General features: G+C 43.2%; 2 protein-coding genes across 7 annotated transcripts in view; both read right to left on the bottom strand.

The window, feature by feature from the left end:
* Positions 1-17,930, bottom strand: part of Svopl (SVOP like) — a 65,649-nt gene extending 47,719 nt beyond the window's left edge. Inside the window, exons 1-4 of one of the 2 annotated variants that reach the window (XM_020152988.2) lie at positions 16,432-17,930; positions 6,252-6,364; positions 5,805-5,896; positions 2,501-2,599 (exon numbers count right to left, since the gene is read on the bottom strand). In XM_020152988.2, the coding sequence (XP_020008577.2) occupies positions 2,501-2,599; positions 5,805-5,896; positions 6,252-6,333 (273 nt within the window). In that variant the 5' untranslated portion in view covers positions 6,334-6,364; positions 16,432-17,930. Of the gene's footprint in view, positions 1-2,500; positions 2,600-5,804; positions 5,897-6,251; positions 6,365-16,431 lie in introns of those variants that run through there. The other variant, XM_074062266.1, reaches the window with a different exon arrangement.
* Positions 17,931-18,075: 145 nt separating this feature from the next.
* The window catches only part of Atp6v0a4 (ATPase H+ transporting V0 subunit a4), a 62,701-nt gene continuing 57,605 nt past the window's right edge, over positions 18,076-23,171 (bottom strand). For all 5 annotated transcript variants that reach the window (XM_074062250.1, XM_074062260.1, XM_074062256.1 and 2 more), the window contains 3 exons: positions 21,817-21,934; positions 20,978-21,149; positions 18,076-18,426 (listed from right to left, as the gene is read on the bottom strand). In XM_074062250.1, the coding sequence (XP_073918351.1) occupies positions 18,333-18,426; positions 20,978-21,149; positions 21,817-21,934 (384 nt within the window). In that variant the 3' untranslated portion in view covers positions 18,076-18,332. The remainder of the gene's footprint in view (positions 18,427-20,977; positions 21,150-21,816; positions 21,935-23,171) is intronic.

Below are 23,171 nucleotides of genomic sequence, written 5' to 3'. Positions count from 1 at the left end.
ACCCTGGCCCTAGTGGAAACGGATCCACAGATAATGGTCCCACTGAACTCAGACTGTAACTGTGAATTCCCATTGTAATTAAAAAGAAGTCTTAAACCAGATGTGGTGATCCAGGCACACCTGTAATCCCAGCACTCCAGAGGCTGAGGCAGGAGGATCAAGAGTTTGAGGTCAGCCTGGGTTACATATCAAGAACCTGCGTCAAAAACCAAAATGAAAAAACGAAGAAATTTTTATTCAGTCCTCCTCCACCTTAATTCCAACACAAGTGACAGCCATTAAAAGCAGTCTTCCCTTATGTTATGTTAGTAAGCATGAACTGCAAATAAACAGCAGAAACATTCATCTATTTAAAAAAAAAAGAAAATCCTCAAAATAAATATAATCCTAAGATGAACTTACTTCTTTTCCTTTCTTGTTTAGCATCTCCACTCAGCCTAAGTCGTAAGCCTGACATCTGGGCTGTTAGGTTACTACCTTTCTGAGTCTACACTGCTCAGATTCCCTCAAAGGCCCCCACAGAGGCCCCCAGGACAAGTGTTCCCAGCACTTGTCTCTGCAGCCTGCTCTTTCTCCTTCCTACTCCTCACAGGAAGACTCAATGCATTTACCTGAGAGAAGAACTCAGAACAGCTCCTCACCTCAGGTAACGGGGAGTTTTTCCTGGCACTCAACTCAGATTAAAATTCACAGCAAATTTTGGTTAGGTTGCGAATGGAAGTCAGGTCATGCTGTCCCCAGCAGCCTTCTGCCAAGGGGATTCTCCCCTTACCCCTTCCTCATAAGCCAGTATGTGTGGGTGTGTTGTGGGGGGAGTCTTCTGGAATTTTCCACTGCCAGTTTCAGACCCTAACCCTCACTGTCTTACAGAACCTTATCCTCAAGACTTCTGCCGTCTGACTGCCACCTAGTCACCATCTTCCTAATTCCCAGATGGTTCTTCTCTCATTGAGGGTTTGGCCACATTTGTTTCTAGAATTTCTTCCTTTAAGTCCTGCCTTCAATAAAATCAGCTTTGATGCCCAAGTGAGTCAACCTTTCTCTCCTCACCTTACATTTCTTTTATCATCTTGGCTGATGTTAGCTCCTAAATAATTCCAGAACACAGTCTCACCTCTGTGCACTACTGTCAAACACCACTACCGCTATATGGCACCCGCCCTCCAGCCATATCTTCTGAGGTCGTGGAAGATCCATGAGGGCTGTCTTTAAAGCCCTTCAACGAGGACTGAGGTATAGCCCAGTGATAGAGCACATGCTAGCATGTGTGAGACCCTGGGTTCCATGCCAGCAACACACACACACGCACGTTAATAAATAAACAAAGCCCTTTAATGGCTGCCACCATCCACAGCATGGCTTCCAACATTCTCTGGTATCTGAAGCCTGTTTAAGATTCACAAAAAGGTTTAGCTGACCTCTTTGATTAAAAAAAAAAAGTGTAGCGTCTACATTTAATGAGAAATATAAAGTGACTACAAAGTCAATAGTACTTTTATATAAAGTTGATTTTGTTACATGAAATGGTCATTTGAAAGCTGTTACACATATTTTTTGTCAAATATTTTTTGCTTGGAGGACTGACACACTTTGGCCCAACACTGGGGAGCAGTGGCCAAATTGGGGATGGAGTCTCTGTACAGAATGGAGGTGTTGCTGGCAAACTGCCACCCGGGAAACCTCACCAACCACTGCTGCCTCCCCCCAGTTTAAGCAGATTGGGACATTGTGCAGTCTTCCCAACATGTGTGTACACACACCCAGTCTGCTGACAAATTAACAAGTACTTTTGGAAAGAATGATAGGTCATATCCTTAAATCTACTTTGTAGCAAAACTTGGTGTTCATACTGGTCTCTGGGGAAGGTTGAATAAGAATCAATACAGCGAGGGCGACAGTCACCTGACTTAACCCATGACTAGCCCATGATGCAAGGGTCACTTTCTCCGATTTACATGTGTCTTATCCGGGCTCTCACTGTAGCTGGAGTGGAGAGCAAGCAGCGAAAGGACTTAGCAGAGCTCTCTGGCATCCATTTGACAAGAAACATGTGACTATGAAGTCATTGGAGCGCTTACACAAAACTGATTTTTATTATATAAAATAGTAATTTGAAAACTATTATACATATTTGTGTCAAACGTTTTTTCTTGGAGGGTTTATTGCTTTGGCCCACTGTTGGGGACCAGTAGCAGGCACTCTGAGGAGACACAGTGGAGAGTAGGTGATTAATGGCAGTTTCTGGAAGTGAGACCCTGTGTTCTGGAATTGTTTAAGAGACAGTGTAGGCCATGGATGCTTGGCTGTTCACGGTTATCCACACTCGGGGAAGAGAGAGAGGCGAGAGAGGCACTGAATGTTAGTTTAGGCCGGAAAACCCACAAGTTTTGGAAAGCAGAAGTCCTAGTGTTGAGGTGTCTTTTGGCTCTCAGCCCTGTGGAGTAGAGGAAGGGGAGCCCATGCTCCCCACCGTATTCACAGCACAGGAGCAGGTACTCACTGTGGTCACTAATGCCACCTGCCAGTTCTCCAGTTGCCACTCACAGCGGATGACGGGAGACACAACAGCTATTAACATGATCTCCATGGCCTCAACAACCTTAAAGAGAAGTGAGAAAAAAATGACATGTCTATGTGCCAACTTGTTATCCCTTCCCCCCAGGTCTGCCTGTCCATCACCCTCTTGGTCCTAATCCCCTCTTCCCTCTTTCCCATTTAGGGAATACCTATTGATTACCACACAGCACTGCTATTTGGATAAAGTAGTATGGTAGAGCTGAGTGTGGTAGCACATGCCTGTAATCCCAGTACTTAGAAGTCTGAGGCAGGAGGATCACAACTTTTGGGCCAGTCTAGGCTGCATAGCAAGATCTGGTCTCAAAAAAAAAAAAGGAAAAGGAAGAAGAGAAGGAGGAGGAGGAAGAAGAGAAGGAGGAGGAGAAAGAAGAAGGAAGAAAGTAGAATAAGAAGAAGAGGGGGAGAAGGAAGGGGAAGGAGGAGGGAGAGAAAAGGAAGGAGGAAGAGAAGGGGAGGAAGAAGAGGAGGAAGGGGAAGGAGAAGAAGAAGAAGAGGAGGAGGAGGAGAAGGAAGAAGAAGAGGAATTAAAAGAAGAAGGAGGAGGAGAAGAAGAAGCACAACAACTCTAGTAGAGCTTTGGCTTCTATGGATGAACCATTTATAGTTTGAACAACTTAAGAGGGTTGTCAAGGGTTTATGGCCTGTATTCACTTGTCATTTTGCATGGCAACACTTTGAGGGGGCCGTGTGGGGCTGGTCACCCAGTTAGTGGCTAAATCACCAGCACCCACATCAACCAACTTTGTTCTGTGCTCATCATGGTAAGGATTGTAGGTGAGGACTTCTGACTTTTGACATAGTCTCTGACCTTGGAAGCTGAGACCTCAAGAAAGAGGGAAGAGACACGGAGCTGGAAATCAGTAGGAACTAGGACAAGGTAACCTGATCTCTTCCTCAGGAAAGAACAGCTAGTTAGCAGATAAAAGATGGGCACTATCCTCCATTTCAGGGTAGCTTTATCTCCCAAGGAAGGGAAGTAGATGCTAAAAAAGAATTGAAAGGATGAGTAGAAATGGATGGTAGGAATTCAGTGCAGGATAATGAAAGATGGACCCAAGAGGGCTGGCAGGTTTTAGCTGTTTCAGGAATTAGAGGCAGTGTGACAATCTCAGAAGGATGTTTGATTTACTAAACTTACCTCCCTAGTTTTGTAAGCAGTGGAGTCAAGCTAATCAGGACACCACTCCTCTAAAGCGTCCCGGGAGAAAATGAACCAGGAAATAGTTCTGATATGATAGCCTTTGGGACAAGGAAGATGCCAGGGCCAAACTGGAGTTCACAGATGAGCTCTACCATATAGGAAAATCTTAGAAGGACTCACTCAAGAGCATAGAAACACTGGGTGTGGTGGCACACATCTGTAATCCCACCTACCGCAAGGCAGGAAGATCCTTAGTTTGAATCCAACCTGGGCAAAGTTAGCAAGACCCTGTCTCAAGAACAAAAATAAAACAAACAAAAGGGCTGGAGGTATGGCTCAAGTGCTAGAGCACTTGCCTAGCACAAGCGAGGCCCTGGGTTCAATCCCCAGGACAGGAAGGGGGTGGGAGCCTAAAGAAGACAGGACTTAGGAGTCCTGGTCATAGGCTGAGGTCACCCAGGTGCTATTATATACATCCCAGTCACGTGAGGCCCTGAAACTCAGCTAACTGCCTCAGCTGCTTTTACACAGGAACCGGGACAGGCCACAGTAGGACAGCCATGATCCATTGCTGTCAACCCAGCCTAAGACCAGGTGAGAGATTTCACTGCATTGTAGTAAGCAGTTGTGCTGTCCTTTGTGGGTGAGAGTTGTCATTGGGTGGCCTGGTGAGAGCCCTTCCTGGCAGGCAGCTGATAAAACACTTAATCAGAAGCCACTGAACCATCTCTGGAGGTGGAAGAGAGTTGACAGTAAAACCCTACAGGGTCACACCTTGTACATGGAACCATAAAATGAGATTCCACACTTGACTGATAAGGAGAAGTCCTAAATGGTTACCATAAAAAACAGGAGTGAAAACGCAGGAGCAGGACACACCCTGCCCTTTGCTTTTTATCTGAGACTGGATCCTGACAGTGCAGCTCTTTCGAGGGATGCATCAGAAGCTGTGGCTACCTCCATGTCACACATCCCACCACTCTTTTTTCTGACCTTTTTTTGAATAGGATTTTTTTTTATTGTTGTGCTGGGTGGGGATACATTGTGGTATTTACAAAAGTTCTTATAATATATTAAATATATCATACTTGAATTCACCCTCTCCACCATTCTCCTTTATCCCTCTCTCCTCCTGCTTTCTGACTCTTAACTGGATTAGCTGAGTGGGTGACCTCAAAGCTCAACTCTTCCACCTGACTCCATTGTTGTGCAAACCACCTGACTTAGTTTCCCTTCTGTCTCTCCTCACTGTCACAGGTGGCCCTCAGTATGGGGTTCTTAAAACATTCTCTTGCAGGGGAGGCCCTGGTGGTTGTGTGGTCTCACAAGTTCACCATTGTGAAGGCCCAGGGTTGAGCTGTTCTTCACAGCAGTGCTAAATGTCTCAGTCTTATTTGTGCTGCTACAACAGAACACCTGAGACTGGGTCATTTAAAAGAACAGAAAGTCACATGTCTGGGGGAGGCTAAGGAGGAAGAATTGCCTGAGCCTAGCCTGGGTGACAAAGTGAGATCTCCATATCCAAAACAAGAACAGAAATTTCTTTTCTCTGAGTTCTAGAGGCTGAGCAGTCTAAGGTCAAGGCACTGAGCTGCTCTGCTGCTAGGTGAGGCTGTACCCTCTTTATGGGCCTAAGTCCCACCCCCTCAGGACAGTCCCCTCCTAAAGGGGACCCTATCAATCGGCAGCACCTGGATTGTGGAGGAATACATTCAACCCAGAGCTACAACAACTGCCATCTAGGCCTCTCAGGGAACTGAGATCAGAACTGGCAACAGGACCCTGTGATTTCAGTGTGACACGTTCGAGAGCCATCTGTCTAACTCTGCGTAGGGCAGAGCCATGGGTTCCTCCCTTCTTCCCAGCACCTCTGTGTAACCGTTTTAGGATAAATTTTGAATTTCCAGAACGTAGAGACACAGAGGTTCATTTGTGCCTCAGCACTCAGCTGCCAAAGGATGGAGTGATGTGCAATGGCCCACCTAGGGGACAGCTCCCTCCCTCACACTCCCACCCGAGGAATGGTTCTGCGTGTCCCACGCGGAGGCTGGCCTTGGAGGCTTGAAGGCTCCCTAAGAACACTCACCCCCGTGCTACCCATGATGAGAAACAGGGCGATATGGAAGCGTCCAAAACCAATGGTCTCCACCGCATCTTCCACCGTGAACGTCCTTGTCTCTAAGGGAAGGCGGAGAGAGAGACTCAGCACAGGTGGGAAGGGGCCCTGAGGATTACCTCTTGCTTTTGGAAAACCAATTCATTATTACACAAAAGCTATAATAAATGATATTCCCCTGTATGTCCAGTTCCCCTAGTTATTACAGGGGGAAATGAAGCAGCAGCTTGGAAGCTGGAGGCATCTATGAGGACTGTACATTTTGTTGGTGGCACTAGGGTTTGAACTCAGAGCCTCAGCTTGCTAGGCAGGCACTCTACCACTGAGCTACACCCCTAGCCCTTCTTGCTTTAGTTGTTTTTTGGGTACAGTCTCGTGCTTTTGCCCGAGATCTGCCTGGGACTGCAATGACCTTACCTTTCTGCTGTGACTCTGGGGCCGCCAGGCTCAGCTTCCGAAGGCTGATGACAGTGACCTGCTCTGTCTGCTTGGCTGCCATCTGAACGGTTCCAGTTCCCCACACAGCTTCCCTGATGAAGCGGGGGAGGGAAGAAGGAAGGAAAATGTAATAGATTTTGAGTGCGTGTTACATGCCGGGCACGCTGCCTGGGAAGTTGCAATGGGCCCTTGCCAAAGTCTTAGGAGACAAGTGTTTCCACACTCTCTCAGCCATTTCCTCTGGAACCAGCCTGCTTGGTGTTTAAAACTCTCCCTACTGCTTACTAAGCGTGTGGCTTCGAGGAACTTTCTTCATACGCCTCAGTTTTCTCACCTCTAATATGGGGATAATGTAATAATTGCATATAACTTTTAGGCGGTTGTGAAGATAAAATGAGTTAGTTCTATGAAGTACTTAGCCTGTACCTGCCATGTTCTGAAGTACTCAAGAAATGGAGCCAGTAACTCCCATCGTCACTAGTTATTAAAGATACATTCAGTACCATCGAAAAGAATAATGACCGTGAAGAAGTGAAATACATCAAAGACGTGAAAATGCATTTGTTCAGAGTAATACTAAACTGAAGGCTTTATCGGTCATCATGAGAATGGTAATAAATTCATTATTCTGAAAACTCGGACTTACTTTGACTTTCTTGTATACATTGTACATCAATATAACTAAACAGTTAATGAAAAAACTATTCTTGAACTTCAGCTAATTCTTGCAGAAAGGATGGAATTAACTTACCACTGTCTTCAACTCCTAACAAGAGAATGGATCTGGGTGTGATCATTAATGGTGATGAACTTACTACAGGGTGGATGGAAGTGATGACACCTGGCCCACTGGAGATCCGAATGGCACTGAACTTGAGACAGCAGATGCTAGACTGTGGCTTCTGCTGACGCACAATACAAAGAAAGTATCCAACAGCATCAATGTTGCACTTGATGCATTTGCATAGAAGGAAATTGAGCCTAAATTCTGTCAAGCCACTAGTCTATCTACCAATGCATGCAGGGGATGAAGTAACATGGTAAGCTACATCATGGGGCTGCAATAAGAAAGATCTAGAATGCAGGAAGTTCCACAGACTAAATGAGCTGTCTCTTCAATAAATAAACAATAGGACTAAAAGGAGAAAAGGGAACTTTCAGACTGAAATAAGAGACACGTCAGTCAAACACTTGGGTGAACCCTTATACACTGCTGGTGGACACACAAATTAGCACAACCACTATGGAGAGCAGTATGGCGGTTCCTCAAAAACTAAAGATAGAACTGCTATATGATCCAGTGATACCACTCCTGGGCCTCTCCCAAAGGAATGTAAGACAGGATACAATAGACACCTGTACACTGATGTTCATCACAGCTCTATTCACAATAACCAAGCTTTGGAAACAACACAGGTGCCCTACAACTGATGAATGGATTGTGAAAGTGTGGTATATATACACAATGGAATATTACTCAGCCATAAGGAACAATGACATGTGGTTTGAAGGTAAATGGATGCAATTGGAGGACATCATGTTTAGTGAAGTAAGCCAGGATCAGAAACACAAAAGATACATGTTTTCTCTCATACATGGAAGATAGATCCAAAGATAAACATATACACAAAAACAAGCATGATCATATACAAACTCAGATGTAGAATATGTTTGTAACAGTGGAACTACTCTGTGGAACTTGGGGGAGGAGGGAAAAGAAAAGAGAATGCTAGAGCATCAGTATTATCGCATAACATGTAAAGGTGGAGGATATAAGGATGTGTATTGAAAGCTGTTGAAAAATGGAGGGTGAGAGGGAAAGGGCAAGAAAGAGTAATGGAAGGGGATGAATGGACCAAAATAAAGTATACTCACAGTGGAGATACTTCGAGAAACCTCTTTGAACACTGACTTTGAATTGATAATGAAAGACAGAACTGTAAAATAGGTACAGTGGGGGGGATACTTGTGGGAGAGGGAAGGGTGAATAGAGAAGATGGAGGTGAGGGACTATGGTTGATGGACTTCATATACATATACTAAATAGAACCATAAACCTCTTGCGATTGCTCTAAGTGGGGCAGGGAGGGGTTTGCAGGGGTTGATGGTGGAGTGATCTAACCAATGTACAATGTGAGGCTATTCAAAATTGTCCAGTGAATTGTGAATTTTATCACAATGAAAAATTAAAACAAAACAATGACAGAGGGAGAGAGAAAGAGAGGGGGAGAGGAGAGGAAGAAAAGAGGAAAGGAGGGGAGAGGACAAGAGAAATTTAAGCAAGTTGGAAAGTTTGATGACATTAAGGAATGACTGATGTCATCATTAGGTATGATAATAATATGGCCACAGTAGAAAAAGAAGATATATGATAGATAGATAGATAGATAGATAGATAGATAGATAGATAGATAGATGATAGATAGATGATCGATAGATAAATCCCCCAAAGAGATCTAAACCAGCCATCTTGGAGAAATGGCTGCATCCTATGTTCACTGTAGCATTATTCCAATAATCAAGACATGTCCAGGGATGGATGTTTGAATAAAGAAAATGTACATAAAAACATAACATAAATGGAATATTACTCAACCATATAGATAAAACTGGAGGACGTGATAGTACATAGAAGGACAAATAATACATTATCTCACTTGTTTTTTGAACCTAAAGTAGTCAAAGTCATTAAAGCAGATAGTGCCACAGCAATTGCCAGCTGGTAGGCAAAAGAATAAAAGGACAGGTATTAAAATACATTTCAGTTACACAGATGAATAAACCCTGTACAGCAAGCTTCATGCCTACAGTTAACACAACTGCACTGTATATTTAAAATGTTGCTGAGAGGGAGACCTTATGTTAAGTGTCCTTACCACAACAAGAACTGAAGGAGACTTGGGGAGGTGAAAGATAGGTTTATGGCACAAATTTCAGTGCTGGTTCCACAGGTGTATACTTACTCTGAATTCCTAAAGCTATGTGCATTAGATGGACACAGCTTCTTGTGAGGTGAACGGGATTACCACTGCACTACAGAAGCTGCTTTGTGTAAAACTTTTGTATGTCAGTCTTACTTCAATAAACTGGATTCAAAAAAAAGAACAGATATATGGATCTCTTCTCAGAACAAAAGTAGCCACAGAGACACTGCCACCAGTAGCACATGAAGGTCATTAATGTTTGCCAAGTACAGCTCTGCGTCTTGTGCTGTGTGGGCTTCTCTGAAGACTGCAAAGGACGGTCTGACATGTCCCCTATTCTAAGAATTTTTTAATCTTGCTGGAGGCACAAAAGATAAGCCATCTAAACAAATGCACTGTTGTATGAATATTCTTTTTTAAAACACTGTCACGGAGACATAAATATGACCAGGGGGAAGGGAGATTGATACTACTCAGAATTAATCTGTGAAAACCTCTCTCAAGGGGGATATGCTGAGTATGGAAAGTTGTTATTTTCAATAGCAGGAAAAGTCAGGATAATTGGTCTCTCAGGCCATGTAGGGCCATGAGTTCTAAATCTACTGCCCCGTCCAGACACTGTTGACATATCCTTTCAAGGGGTGTTCTTCATTTGATACATTTTTATAAATAAAATAGTTAGCAGGAAAATCAACTTCTTTTGATTATAAAATAGACTCAGTATGAGATAAATATTGACTAGGATCAAACATGTTTCTTATTCAGAACTGTCATAATAAATCACCCCTGTACAATGACTATATCCTAATAAAAATGGAGAAAATGTTTCTTTTTAGGAAAACAGCATAGACTTAGTCAAACTCTGAAAACAAGGACATTCAATGGGGGAAGGTGCTGGGCAAACTGGACATCCACATGCAAAAGAATGAAGTTGAGTCCTTACCTCACACCATATACAGGCACTACCAGAAATGGAACAAAAGACCTCAATTTAACTTCTAAAATCATAAATCTCATGGAAGAAAGTACAAGTGTATATTTTTGTGATCTTGGATCAGACAGTGATTTCTTAAGTATGATACCCAAGTACAGGTAGCAAAAGAAAAAACAAGTAAGTTGGATTTAATAAAAATTTAAAACTTGTGTGCATCAAATATACTATCAAGAAAGTAGAAAAATGTATAAAATGATAGAAAATATTTCCCATCAAATGTCTGGTAAGAGCCTAGTATCTAGAACATGTAATGAACTCTTAAATCTCAATAATAATCTAACCAGATGGTACACACTTGGAGGAGACTGAGATGGGAGGGTACTGAGTTCAAGGCCAGCCTGGGCTACATAGTGAGGCCCTGTCTCAAAAAAAAAAGAAAGAAAAAGAAAGAAAGATGAAAACCCTATTCAGAGGCAAATGATTTAAATAGATATTTATGTAAAGAAGAGATACAAATGGCCTGTAAGCACATGTACAGAGGCTCAACATCACTAATAATTAAGGAAATGTCAATCAAAACCACAATGAGGTACCAATTCCCACCCACTAGGATGGCCAGAATGAAAAAGGCAGGCAGAAGCAAGTATTAACAAGGATGTAAAGAAATTGAAACCCTCAGATTTTACAGAAGTGAATTTAAAATCATGCAGGACTGGTAGCATAGCAAGTGTAAGCCCTGAGTTCAAACCCTAGTACTGCTAAAATAAATAAATAAATAAAATCATAGTTCCCCCAAAAGTAAACATAAAGTTATGATATGTGCTGTGCCACTCCTAGGTAAACACCACCAAAGAAATGATAACATATTCCTATGGACTAAATGGTAGACTCCCCTCCAGGCCTTCAGATTGTGACCTTACTGAGCATTAGGGTCACTGCAGAGGTAATTAGTTAAGATGAGGTCACACTGCAGTGTAGGGTGGGCTCCTTATCCAATATGACTTGTCCTTAAAGGAGGGAATCTGGCTACAGACACATACAGGGGAAGTGACATGTGAACTTGAAGGCAGAGATTGGGATGATGTTTTTACAGCTATGAATCCCCCAAAGACTGCCAGAAAGCACCAGAAACTAAGCCAGAGGCAAGGAAGATTCTACCCCAAGGCCCTCAGAAAGAAACAATCCTTCAACACCTTGATCTCAGACTTCTAGCTTCCAGAACCACGAAAAGCTAGATTTCTCTTTTTAAGACACAAAAGGTCATATGTTGTGTAATTCCATGTATATGGCATGTCCAGGACAGGAAAATCACAGAGACAGAATATAGGTTAGTGGATGTCAGGGTTGGGGGCAGGGGAAGAATGGGGAGTGACTGGAATGAGGATGAGCTTTCTTTTGGACATGATGAAAATGTTCTGGAATTATGTCATGGTGATGATGTACAACCTTGTGAACAGACCACAGATCATTGGGTTATACCGTTAAAATGGTGAATTTGGGGCTGGAGGTGCCACTCCGTGGTAGAGTGTTTGCTTAGCATGTGTGAGGCCCTAGTTCCCTCCCCAGCACCTCAAAAACCAAAACTAACAACAAAATTAAAGTGGTGAATTTTATGGTATGCGGGTTATTAACAATTACACATTTATTCCTTTTCATCAGTTATACATTTATACATTTTACCAAATATATACTTATTCCTATTTATCAGCTATGGATTTATTCCTTTTTAAAAAATAAAAAAATAGTAATGCAAATCGTGGCAGCAGATTGAAAAGCAAAAGTGATTCTGACCATTTAATAGTATTAGAGAATAAAAGTTTAGTTTGATGAAAAAATATTTTTTTAAAATTCCAGTAAGTTCATTGTAAGTTCAGTTACAATTAAAATGCTTAACTAAACTCAGCCAAAAATCAATCTCTTTGACCCCAAGGCCCAAAATTCAAACCCCAGTACTGCCAAACCCACCCCCAAACCAAAGCAAACAAACAAAAACTGGAGCTCTAAGTATACTATTTATAATTAGAAATAACTAAGAAAATAGCTAAAAATAAGGTGGCCTCGAAATACTGGGAGAACAGCCAAAGTGAAGGGAAATTACAACCTGAATCAACACCTTTCTTAGCAACAATGCCTTCATACCATCTTAAGTTGTTAGATCAGGAAATAAAGGATAATTATGTTCTTCTTATAAAAAGATAATCAAGAAGGCTAAAAACAAACAAAGGAAGTTCTCTGTGGATGGGAAGGGTTGAAGCAGGTTATTTCTGCCAGAAATTCATCTATTTGAGGTTACTGTGTGTGCTTATTACTTTAATAAAATTTTATAAATTAAAAAAAGACAAATAAAAAGCAGAATATGAAATGTGTTCAGTAAAAGTTTTTATAAGTCAGGAAGAAAAAGATGGAAGTGGGGCAAGAACACAAAGTTCCAATACAGAAGAATAAATACAGTCATCGGCACATCTATGAAAGCGAGTTTAATCTAATACATAGTTACATCTTCAGATTAAATGTTACCATTTTCCTCTGTCAGATTCGGGAAATTTTTAATGATTGATTTTACCAAGTGTAAGTGCAAAGGCATAAATTCGTAGGAGTGTTTTAGAAGGCAATTAGACAGCAAGTAGCAGAATGTTGACTGAGCAATTTCATTCCCAGGCTTCATCCTACTGAGGTAAGTAAGGTCATCTCACTGTTGTTTGAACAACAAAAAAATTGGGTCCAACCAAATGCCCATCAGTAGAGATGTGGCTGGACAAACCAGTCTATTCCTGCAGTAGAACATCATCTGGAAGGTCGTAAGTGGAAGGCGATTGAATATTGTAAAATCTTTTCCATGCATCTTTAAATGTACACCTCTGTAGATGGGGAGGTGTCAGGTGGGAAGTTGTCTAAGGCAATGTTTGACAAATACTTACTGAGCACCACTCAGTATCACACAACAGAATACAATGAAGAGTCCGTGCCTCCAAAGCATTTATGCTCTAACGGTGACTAAAGGCAAGAGGGCAGCCGTGATGTTGTCACTGGGGGAAATGGAGGCTACTCTGGCAACATGCAGAAGATTCCTCCAGTGAGCCCTGAGACCTGGGGGTAGGGAAGCGTGGGGGAAGGAGGGGTTCAGTGAGCTGAAACAAAGTGGGAGTTGGCCAAGAAGAAAAGGTGGGGTGAGAATTACCTATGGGGAAGCCGGGCACAGATGGCTCACGCCTGAAATCCTAGCTACTCGGGAGGCCAGCCTAGGCAAATTGATCGTGAGACCCCCCCTCCAAAATAACCAGAGCAGAAGGGACTGGAGGTGTGGCTCAAGCAGTAAAGCACCTGCTTTGCAAGTGTGAAGCCCTGAGTTTAAAACCCAGTCCCACCCCTCCCAAGAAAATTACCTATGGTGGTAGAATTCAAGGGTTTTATTTTCTTCTGTCTCTACTTTTCTGCATTGTTTCAATTCTTAGAAAGACTATTTTTTTTACTGTAAAAAAATTTTGTAAAAACTGAACTGCAGAGAATGTGCCACTGAATGGTACACTTTAAAATTGTTACAATGGTAAATTTTGTTATATGTATTTTATCACAATTTAAAAAATGAACGGAGTAAGAAAAAACTGTCATAGTAATATAAGCACCCGCTAAATGTTGCAGTAGATATAAACCACAAAGCACAAGAAAAGAACGGACATTCTGACAGAGGCACAAACAAGTGATGTGAGCAGAAAATACATGAAAGATACGTAGAGTATAAACAAAAAGAAAAATTTCTTCTGTATTATCTGACAAAATTATAATTTTAAAGTGTTTTTTGGTAGTACTGGGGTTTCAAACTCGGCCTCACCCTTGCTAGGCAGGTATACTACCCTGCTCCCAGCCCTTTCTGCCTTATGTTTCAGATAGGGTCTCACATTTTTGCTGGGGCCCGCCTCAGACTCCAATCTGCCTACCTATGCCTCCTGCTTGGCTGGGATTACAGGAGTGAGCTATCACACCCAGCCTATAGTACCTTTATACCAAGTAGACTAACAAACATGGGAGGGAAAGAAGGGAGAAAGGACCGAGGGAGGGAGGAAAGGAGAGTGTAAAGAAAAAGAGGAGAAGATGAATGGGCTTGAGAGAGGGAGAAAAGGAAGGAAGGAGGGTAGGGGAGAGAACAGAAGGGTAGAGGGAATGGTGGTGGGAATAAGGGATGGAGGAGCAGGAGAGGGAGGGAGAAAAGGGAAGAAGTCGGCATCATGGCGAGAAGAAGATTGAGCTGATTCCATCTCTTCTGTGTCCCTTTCCAATTCTGGGAATAAAAAGAATCCTAGCTGCTTGTAGGAGAAGTCATCTCCCGCCCATCCAATAGGAGGTCGTCCTTGTACCTTGCAGAGGGTGGTGGCCACTGAGCTGCAGGTGGGGTCACTGGGAGACTTCTGAGAAAGCCCTGTTTTGCCTCTTCCTCCTCCCTCGGTCAGAGGGTGGGTGGTCGCATTCCTGAAGGCATCTCGGGTGGTGACACAATTGCAAAGATGGAAACTCTGGCGGATTGTGGACAGGCATAAGGTAGGAGGGGCCTGGAACATGGTAACCATGGATGACCATGACCCTTCAGCCCGACTGCTTATCTCCTGGTGTCTTTTACATGGGAAAAAGAAAGAAAGAAAGCTCTCACTGCTTTAAACCACTGTTACTTGTGGTTTGGGATACTTGGCAGTTTTGTGCAATTCTTCACTGATAATCTCTCCTTTGTGTACATTACAAGGATTGAGACGATATTTATAAAATATGGCACCATGCTCTTGTGTCATAAGCACACATGGCAGTATTGTTTCTCATCTCTGAACAAAAGAGTCAAGGAGGCTCCTCATCTCTGCCACTCAACACTTACTCAGAGTAAGTGTTAATATTCTGCTAACATTAGAACATTCTTCTCAAATACAGAGCTACTCAAAGGGGAGAGAGCTGCTTGTCTTCTAACAGAAGTCATCCACAAAGCAACTTAAGTGGTTTTGGGAAACTCTCACTGGTACACTCCTGTTGGGAAATAAACTCAAAACCTGTCCAACCAGGTGCCTCTCACCGGTATTCACCCAGACAATATGGGAACTTTTCACTAAAAATGTCTCTTTGTTCCTCACTGCCTTTCACTGCAAAATCACTCTAGTTTCAAGGAAGAAAGCATTTCCAAACCAGTTCTTCCAAAGCCCTCGTTGGTGCAGGGGGGTGGGAAAAACCTGGCTCTTTTTGCTCTCCTTTTGTCTTAGCCTCCCTCCTTCCTCTCTGTCCTTTCTTCTCTCCTTTCCCTGTTAGTTTAGTTGCTCCCAGTCCATTCAGAGAAGCAACCTTGGCTCGGTGCCCAACTGCCCAAAGCAGTGGCACACCTGCCAGTTGTAAACGCCATCTTCCTTATGCACACACCTTCAGATGGACAAGGCCAGGAGAGCTCCAAGTGCCAGGGGAGGATGCCAAGGGATGGGAGAGGCGAATGTATAAGTTTATCTGCAATGGAGAAGGCCTCACTCCTGCCCTATTAGATTATAAGGGGTTTTCAACAAGGCCCTTCAGTGGGCATGGGGCGGTTTTAGATTATCAGGATTTTAGCACTCACATTTCATATCACAATGGGGCTTACATTCCAAATAACCAAAGGCACTCAAACAGGAACTCAGTGAGTTAAGCATATATGTCAAGTTCTTCTTACCGTCTCCTCGAGTTTCGGCTAAAAATTTCATAAAGAAGAGAATAAAATATTTCAGAGATGGATATGGGGAATGCTGCTGAGAAGTAGAGCTTATGGTCTTAACTTGGAAATAGAAGCTGAGTTGGCATCTGTTTTAGAAAGGAAAGGAGGGAGAAAGGAAGGGAAGAGAGATCAACCAGACCGAGGAAAACAGGGAAAAACATGGGGGAAAAGTGCCTTGCATCTCTTACCAGAAGTTCATAAAAACTACAAAGTTAAATAATCACGATCTACCTTCACACAACCTAAAAAGAAAGATGGAGAGGTCAGGAATTTACTATGAAATTCAAAGGCTCAGATGGAGTTCAAGATTCATTAAGGAAAATTCTAAGGGACCAGTTGACATTTTATTTTATTGTGTTTTGGTGTACTAAATTTTTTAGTCCAAAATAATTGGCCCTCTGTAGATCTTTTTAAAACTAAATTTTGTGTGTGTGTGTGTGAGAGAGAGAATTTGTTTTGCAACATCATCAATAAAAAGGATAAAATGTTCACACTCCATTTGTCTCCTGCCACACACTGATAGTCAACTTTCCACCCTGACAGAAAGTAGGAAAAACATGCAGATCCATGTCACCTGGAGTTTCTTACCTCTGTGCTGTCTTTCACAGAAGTTGGAGCATTGATTGCCTCTCTTTGGGCTTCCCTTCCTGAGGGACCTGGTCCTGGTCTTATCCTCCTCTTTCACCGTGGTTCCCCAAACTAGATTCTTTCAGGAGCCACCTTGCATCTGGGCAAGTGAGCCACACCAAGGACACACCCCCTTCTCAGCAACCCTCACCTGACGTCTTTTTAAAGGGAAAATGACTTTGCTCCTTGGCTGCCAAACCTTGAAGGAATGAACTCATTGTTCTCAGGGAAGCTGGAGGATGTCTCAAAGAGAGGGAGGCAAGGGGCACAGGGGAGCTTTGTCTTGCCAACATTTGCTCATGGCCAAGGCTGGCAAGCATGGTGGATCCTTTTGATGGCTGTTGAGGGCAGTAGTAAGGTTAGAATCTTAAAACTGCCCAGTGATCGTGGTAACAAAGGGATTATGGCAAGGGGATTACAGCCATACTTATAACTACCATTTGCATATTGGCTGCTCCTTCTTCAGCCATTGTCGCCTGAGCATCAACTCCTTGCCCAGACTTTCCAAACCCTTTCCACAGTCCAGACAGGTGGAGAGCACCATGCCCACCTGGCAGTGAGAGGAAGCACCTTCATTTCTTGCCCAACAGTGCATGTGATAAAATATCAGAGCTGGAACTCTGACACGTCTTCTTACGCCAACTATCATTCTTTTGCTTAACCTTATCAAGGGAATACTTTAATGATATGCATTAAATTGTGCTGGGCAAGTCATGACAGTGACAGTGACATGGAGACTTCCTTTTAGGTTCAAGCCTTGCCACCTCATTGAGGACCAGTCAATCCTAGCACAAGAGGGCAAATGCAGGGCAGGGAGTGCTAAAAACTAGAGTCCCACACAAAAAGTGATTTTGGATTTGCGCCTTGATTTGGGAACTTTACTGACAACGAAAACTTAGAACTAGATAAAATGCTGTGTGAAAGGACTTTGTTAGTTATAAAGCATTACAAAAAATGTTGCCAATACTGAATTCTCTCAGAGAGATTGAAATTCACCTGGATTAAGGTCATTCAGACAAAACAGTCAACAGAACAAATCTTATTGAGCTCTTGGGATTTTGCCAGTCCAGGTGTCCCAAGAAATTACTTCTGGGCCTGCAGGCCTAAAAGGCAATGGGCCAGACTATGAGGTGGTGTCCTCCCAGGTACCATTTTCCAGAACCACCCCAAGCCTCCACAGCCCTCTCTCCAGTTTCTCCAGCACAATATGCATTGACAGTAAACAATGCCCAAGAATGATGTCATGTGATCACAATTCATTTCACAGGATTTAGCAATGTAGAGAGCCACACCACAGGAGGCCCTCCCTCCAAACACTTCTTCCTGTTCCTGGGTCATGAAAATTCATGAGAAAGTTCCTAAGCTTGTAAGGCTAAGCTCCAGACAAGAGAAAAAGGTGTGTGAGGAAGAGGGAAATGAGAGAATAACATAAATAGGATCCTTCCCTGGGATTAGCTTGCTCAAGCCCATTGGCATATAATTTTTAGCGCTAAATGTTAGGGAACAATTGTGAATGCAGATGTCTTAGAGGAAAAGTGAATGAACCACACATTTGTTTCCGTAACTGCAGCTCTTAAGATAATATGAGAAGATATTAGCATCCCCCTCGTTTCCAAATCATTTTATTACTTGATAATTAAAAACCCCCATGAAGTCAAAACGATTTGCCAACGTAGCTCCTTCACGATGTGGTTAGGTCATATGAAGTCCCAAGGCTCAGAGCCAAGTAATTTGTAGCTTCATGCTTCAGGTAGCCAAGAATGATTCTTCTACTGAACGCTTTGCCTGGGCTGACATCAAAGACAAAACTGAACTTTTTTTTTTTGCTGGCACAGACACTGATGCAGGATGCACAGCCAAGCCTACTCCTCAGCTGTCCCTTCTAGGATGTCCTTAAAGGAGAAGGGAGAAAACTTGTACCCAGCTCCAACATAGAACTTGTTCTGGAACTCCACCCTGTGGTTGAAAGGAAGGATAAGAAAAGGGGAGATTAAACAGTCAAGTTAGAGACTGGCAGATAGAGGCAAGAAAGCAGAATGCTTGTAAAATCAAACCCAAGGCAGAAAGGCCTGTCAGGGAAAGCATGAGGGGCTGATGGCTGCCTCCTTACCACCTCCCCCGTCCCGCTACCTCACTTCCTCCAGGCCTCATGGACCACAGCACAGCAACTCTTCCCCATATCATGGACCTCCCAGCCTCTATCACAAGTAAGAATGCCCTCGGTGCATCTGGTCATGTGACAGCTCTTCACAAGGTTACACATGGTTTTTCGTTGCCATCCTGACTCAATTGTAGGGTCTATGCTACTGCAGAACTAACAGAAGCTGGACCTGTATTTTTATAACTTTCATAACCAATATCACACATGATCATTTGTGTTTTGTGATGTCACAGAGTTCACGTCTTTAATGATATAGAGGGAATATGCTATACTGAAGGCAGGGGACACTGCAATTCTCCCCACTCAACACCTAAGTGTAAAAACTTTTCCCAGGAAGATCAAACCACAGAGGGAGGTAGAAAACATCAAGGTAAGCTGAGGACAGTCAGAGTGGCCTAGGGATATACACAGCACCTTCAACCTAATGACAGCTGATAGTCTTTAGATATATCTGTTTATTTCAGGGCTTCTTATGAGCGTTTTCCTCCTTGTTGTATCCTCCTCTTCCCACGTTAGAATGCAGTAGCTTGTTTTACTGGTAAAGCTCCTGCAGGCCCTCAGCAGCCACCACCAGACACACCACCCTCTCTGAGCTTATCTCAGATCTGTCACCCATCCTATACTGGAAATGTCACTTATTTTAAAGCCAATTATAACACCAAGTGACCATTCAACATTTAAGAGAAGAGTAAATGAAAGCTTGCATTTACTATAGGGCAGCCAGAATACGTATGAGTCTGTGTGTACTATATGTATATATATAATATTTATGTATACTATACAAACTCTAAAGTTGATACAGGAAAGAGTAGGAAATACTCTGGAGTTAGTAGGTATAGGCAAGAACTTTCTCAATGGAACCCCAGCAGCTCAGCAACTAAGAGATAGCATAGATAACTGGGACTTCATAAAACTAAAAAGCTTCTGCCCAACAAAAGAAATGGTCTCTAAACTGAAGAGAACACCCACAGAGTGGGAGAAAATATTTGCCAGCTACACATCAGACAAAGGACTGATAACCAGAATATATAGGAACTTAAAAAACTAAATTCTCCCAAAACTAATGAACCAATAAAGAAATGGGCAAGGGAACTAAACAGAACTTTCTCAAAAGAAGAAATTCAAATGGCCAAAAACACATGAAAAAATGCTCACCATCTCTAGCAATAAAGGAAATGCAAATTAAAACCACGCTAAGATTCCACCTCATCCCTGTTAGAATAGCCATCATCAGCAACACCACCAACAACAGGTGTTGGCGAGGATGCGGGGGAAAAAGGAACCCTCTTACACTGTTGGTGGGAATGTAAACTAGTACAACCACTCTGGAAAAAAATTTGGAGGCTACTTAAAAAGCTAAACATTGATCTACCATTTGATCCAGCAATACCACTCTTGGGGATATACCCAAAAGACTGTGACACAGGTTACTCCAGAGGCACCTGCACATCCATGTTTATTGCGGCACTATTCACAATAGCCAGGTTATGGAAACAGCCAAGATGCCCCACTACTGACGAATGGATCAAGAAAATGTGGTATCTATACACAATGGAATTTTATGCAGCCATGAAGAAAAACGAAATGTTATCATTCGCTGGTAAACGGATGGAATTGGAGAACATCATTCTGAGTGAGGTTAGCCTGACCCAAAAGTCCAAAAATTGTATGTTCTCCCTCATATGCAGACATTAGATCAAGGGCAAACACAACAAGGGGATTGGACTTTGAGCACATGATAAAAGCGAGAGCACACAAGGGAGGGGTGAGGATAGGTAAGACAGCTAAAAAACTAGCTAGCATTTGTTGCCCTCAATGCAGAGAAACTAAAGCAGATACCTTAAAGCAACTGAGGCCAATAGGAGAAGGGGACCAGGAACTAGAGAAAAGGTTAGATCAAAAAGAATTAACCTAGAAGGTAACACACACGCACAGGAAATCAATGTGAGTCAATGCCCTGTATAGCTATCCTTATCTCAACCAGCAAAAAAAAAACCCTTGTTCCTTCCTATTATTGCTTATACTCTCTCTTCAACAAAATTAGAGATAAGGGCAAAATAGTTTCTGCTGGGTATTGAGGGGGTGGGGAGAGGGAGGGGGCGGAGTGGGTGGTAAGGGAGGGGGTAGGGGCAGGGGGGAGAAATGACCCAAGCATTGTATGCACATATGAATAATAAAACAATAAAAATTTTAAAAAATTATGTATACTATATATATAATAACATAATTTTATGCAAACAGATGTCTAAGTTTTTAAACAGGTACCTAACTTGCTGACGTTGCATGACAGGTCAGCCAGCCCCTTTTCTAGACCACTCCAAGCTTGTAGAGGACAACCACGCTTACCAGTGGAGTCGCAGGGCATGCAGAAAGGCAGAGAGGCCCTCCATGATGAGGAGGATGGCGACCGTCAGAACAGCAAACACAGCAAAAATGACGAAGATCCCAATGATGCCTCCCCAGCCTCGCACGCGAAGGCCGATGTTCATCACCATGGTCCACAGCACTTCCGACAGTTCTGCAGGATGAAGAGGAACGGTTTCAACCACAGGGTGGCTGTGGTCCATGCAGAGTCTCTTCAGCCTGTCATCTTAAATCTGCGGTGGAGGACACAGGCACGTGCACCCTGGGGTGTGTGCTTGAGACTGTGCACAGTGGCTCTGTTAGCAATGCTGGAGTTTATACATGGTGACATATTATTCACCAAGGAAAGGAAGCCACCTGGAGCAACAAGACTTACACACACCAAAGCAAAACCCAGAAGTATACACAGGACATGATTTGTGATGGACTGAATATTTGTGTCACTCCCCAGATGTCTAAGCCTAACCTCCAATGAGGTAGTATTTGGAGATGGGGCCTTTGGGAGGTGACAGAGTTAGATGAGGTTTTAAGAGGGGGCACTCATGACAGGATTAATGAGCTTATAAAAAGACGCACTAGGAAGCTTGCACTCCCCTCACCACCACCACTTCCATGTGAGGACATACAGATGTGGATCCTTACCAGAACCTGACTACACTGTCAACCTCATCTAGGACTTCCAGCCCCCAGAACCATGACAAAATAAATCTCGTTGTTTAAGCCACCCAGGGTGGGACCCGGAAGAGGCACTTGGGCCTACTGGTACACCACATGTGCTCCCAGGCGTGAGATGGCCCCTCCTGGCTGGGCTGCTCACTCACGTGCATGGGCCAGGCTGAGGGCCCAGAGCCGAAGGTACGAGGCCGTGTTGGAGATGCAGCCCAGGCAGTACTCAATGGTGTGGATGGCTTGATGGACAAAGATGTCTCCGAAGTTGAACTGAAGGAGAGAGTTTTCTGTTTTATTTCATTAAGCGCTTGCTTTCTTTTTCTAGTAAGAACATTCCGAATCTTTCTTTTTTATTCACATGCAATAATTGTACATATTAATGGGGTACAGTCTGATATTTCAGTGCCTGTATCCAATGTATGCTGAGCAAGTCAGGACAATTAGCATTTCCCCCTCCTTATCATTACTTCACACTTGGAGCCTTTGAGCAACTCTCTTCCAGCTGTTCATAAAATTTATCATAGTTTACCATGAACTACAGTCAGCCCACTGGCTGTGGAAGACTAGAACTTACTCCTTCTGCCTACCTGTGTGTTAGTACCCATTACCCTTCTCTGATACGCCCCCTTTCACATGAAAAGTATTACAAGTGACACAAAAGGGATTAAGATACGGGCTTTGCTCTAAGAAACTTCCAGTCTAACATGGGGAAAATAAATAATAATATACAGCAGTGCAGAGTAGGACTTGTTACGTGTGTGCTAACATTTCCCAGTAATCACTAACAAAAAGCTGCAGGAAAACAGGATGAAGAGGTGGCAAAATTAATGCTAGGCTATGAAGGATGGGAATTGTTCCCATAAAGAAAATGACCTCTGGAGGGCAGGTGGTTTGAAATAAGTCAGATTTGGGAGAAAATAATTTGGCTGAAACTGGGAGCTTGTTTAGGTGAGGAACAGAAGACAATGCTTGGCTGTTGAAGTTTGTGGAGAGGGAAGCTATGGGGAGAGTTGAGAAAATAGCCTGGGGTCAATGAAGAGCCATAAGAGGTATGAGAGTTGAAAGTGGCAGAGAGAAGTAAAGAAAGGTGGGGAAGATTAACCTAGCAGCCTAATGGATTAGAAAGCCTACAAGAAGAAAAGCCAATACGGTGACTGGCTCAGCAATGCAGGAATGAAGTAAAAAGAAATGGCAGGAAGAGAGCCATAATTCATCTTTAATTCCTGCGCTTCCTGTGGGGGCAATGTGACTGGCCTTCAGGTAGCTCACAGCCTAGCAGGAAGAACGTGCAAAGTGACAGTTACCACAGCACAGCCTTGGCAGCATGATAATCAAGCCATGTGGTGTATTGAGGGAGCACAGAGAAGGACCAGGGTCACACAAGACCTTGAAGTTCTTGTGCCAAAGTAGCTAGAAGGATGGTATTGGCAGCAGCGGAGAGCCTGGAGGAGGGGAGCTGTTGACGCTCACAGGTGTTGAGGTTGGAGCGACAGTGGGCCATACCTGC

Source organism: Castor canadensis, chromosome 2, assembly GCF_047511655.1.
Source record: "Castor canadensis chromosome 2, mCasCan1.hap1v2, whole genome shotgun sequence".
NCBI lineage: Eukaryota > Metazoa > Chordata > Mammalia > Rodentia > Castoridae > Castor > Castor canadensis.
Note: the sequence above shows the minus strand (reverse complement) of the source record. Positions and strands in the feature narration are given on the sequence as shown.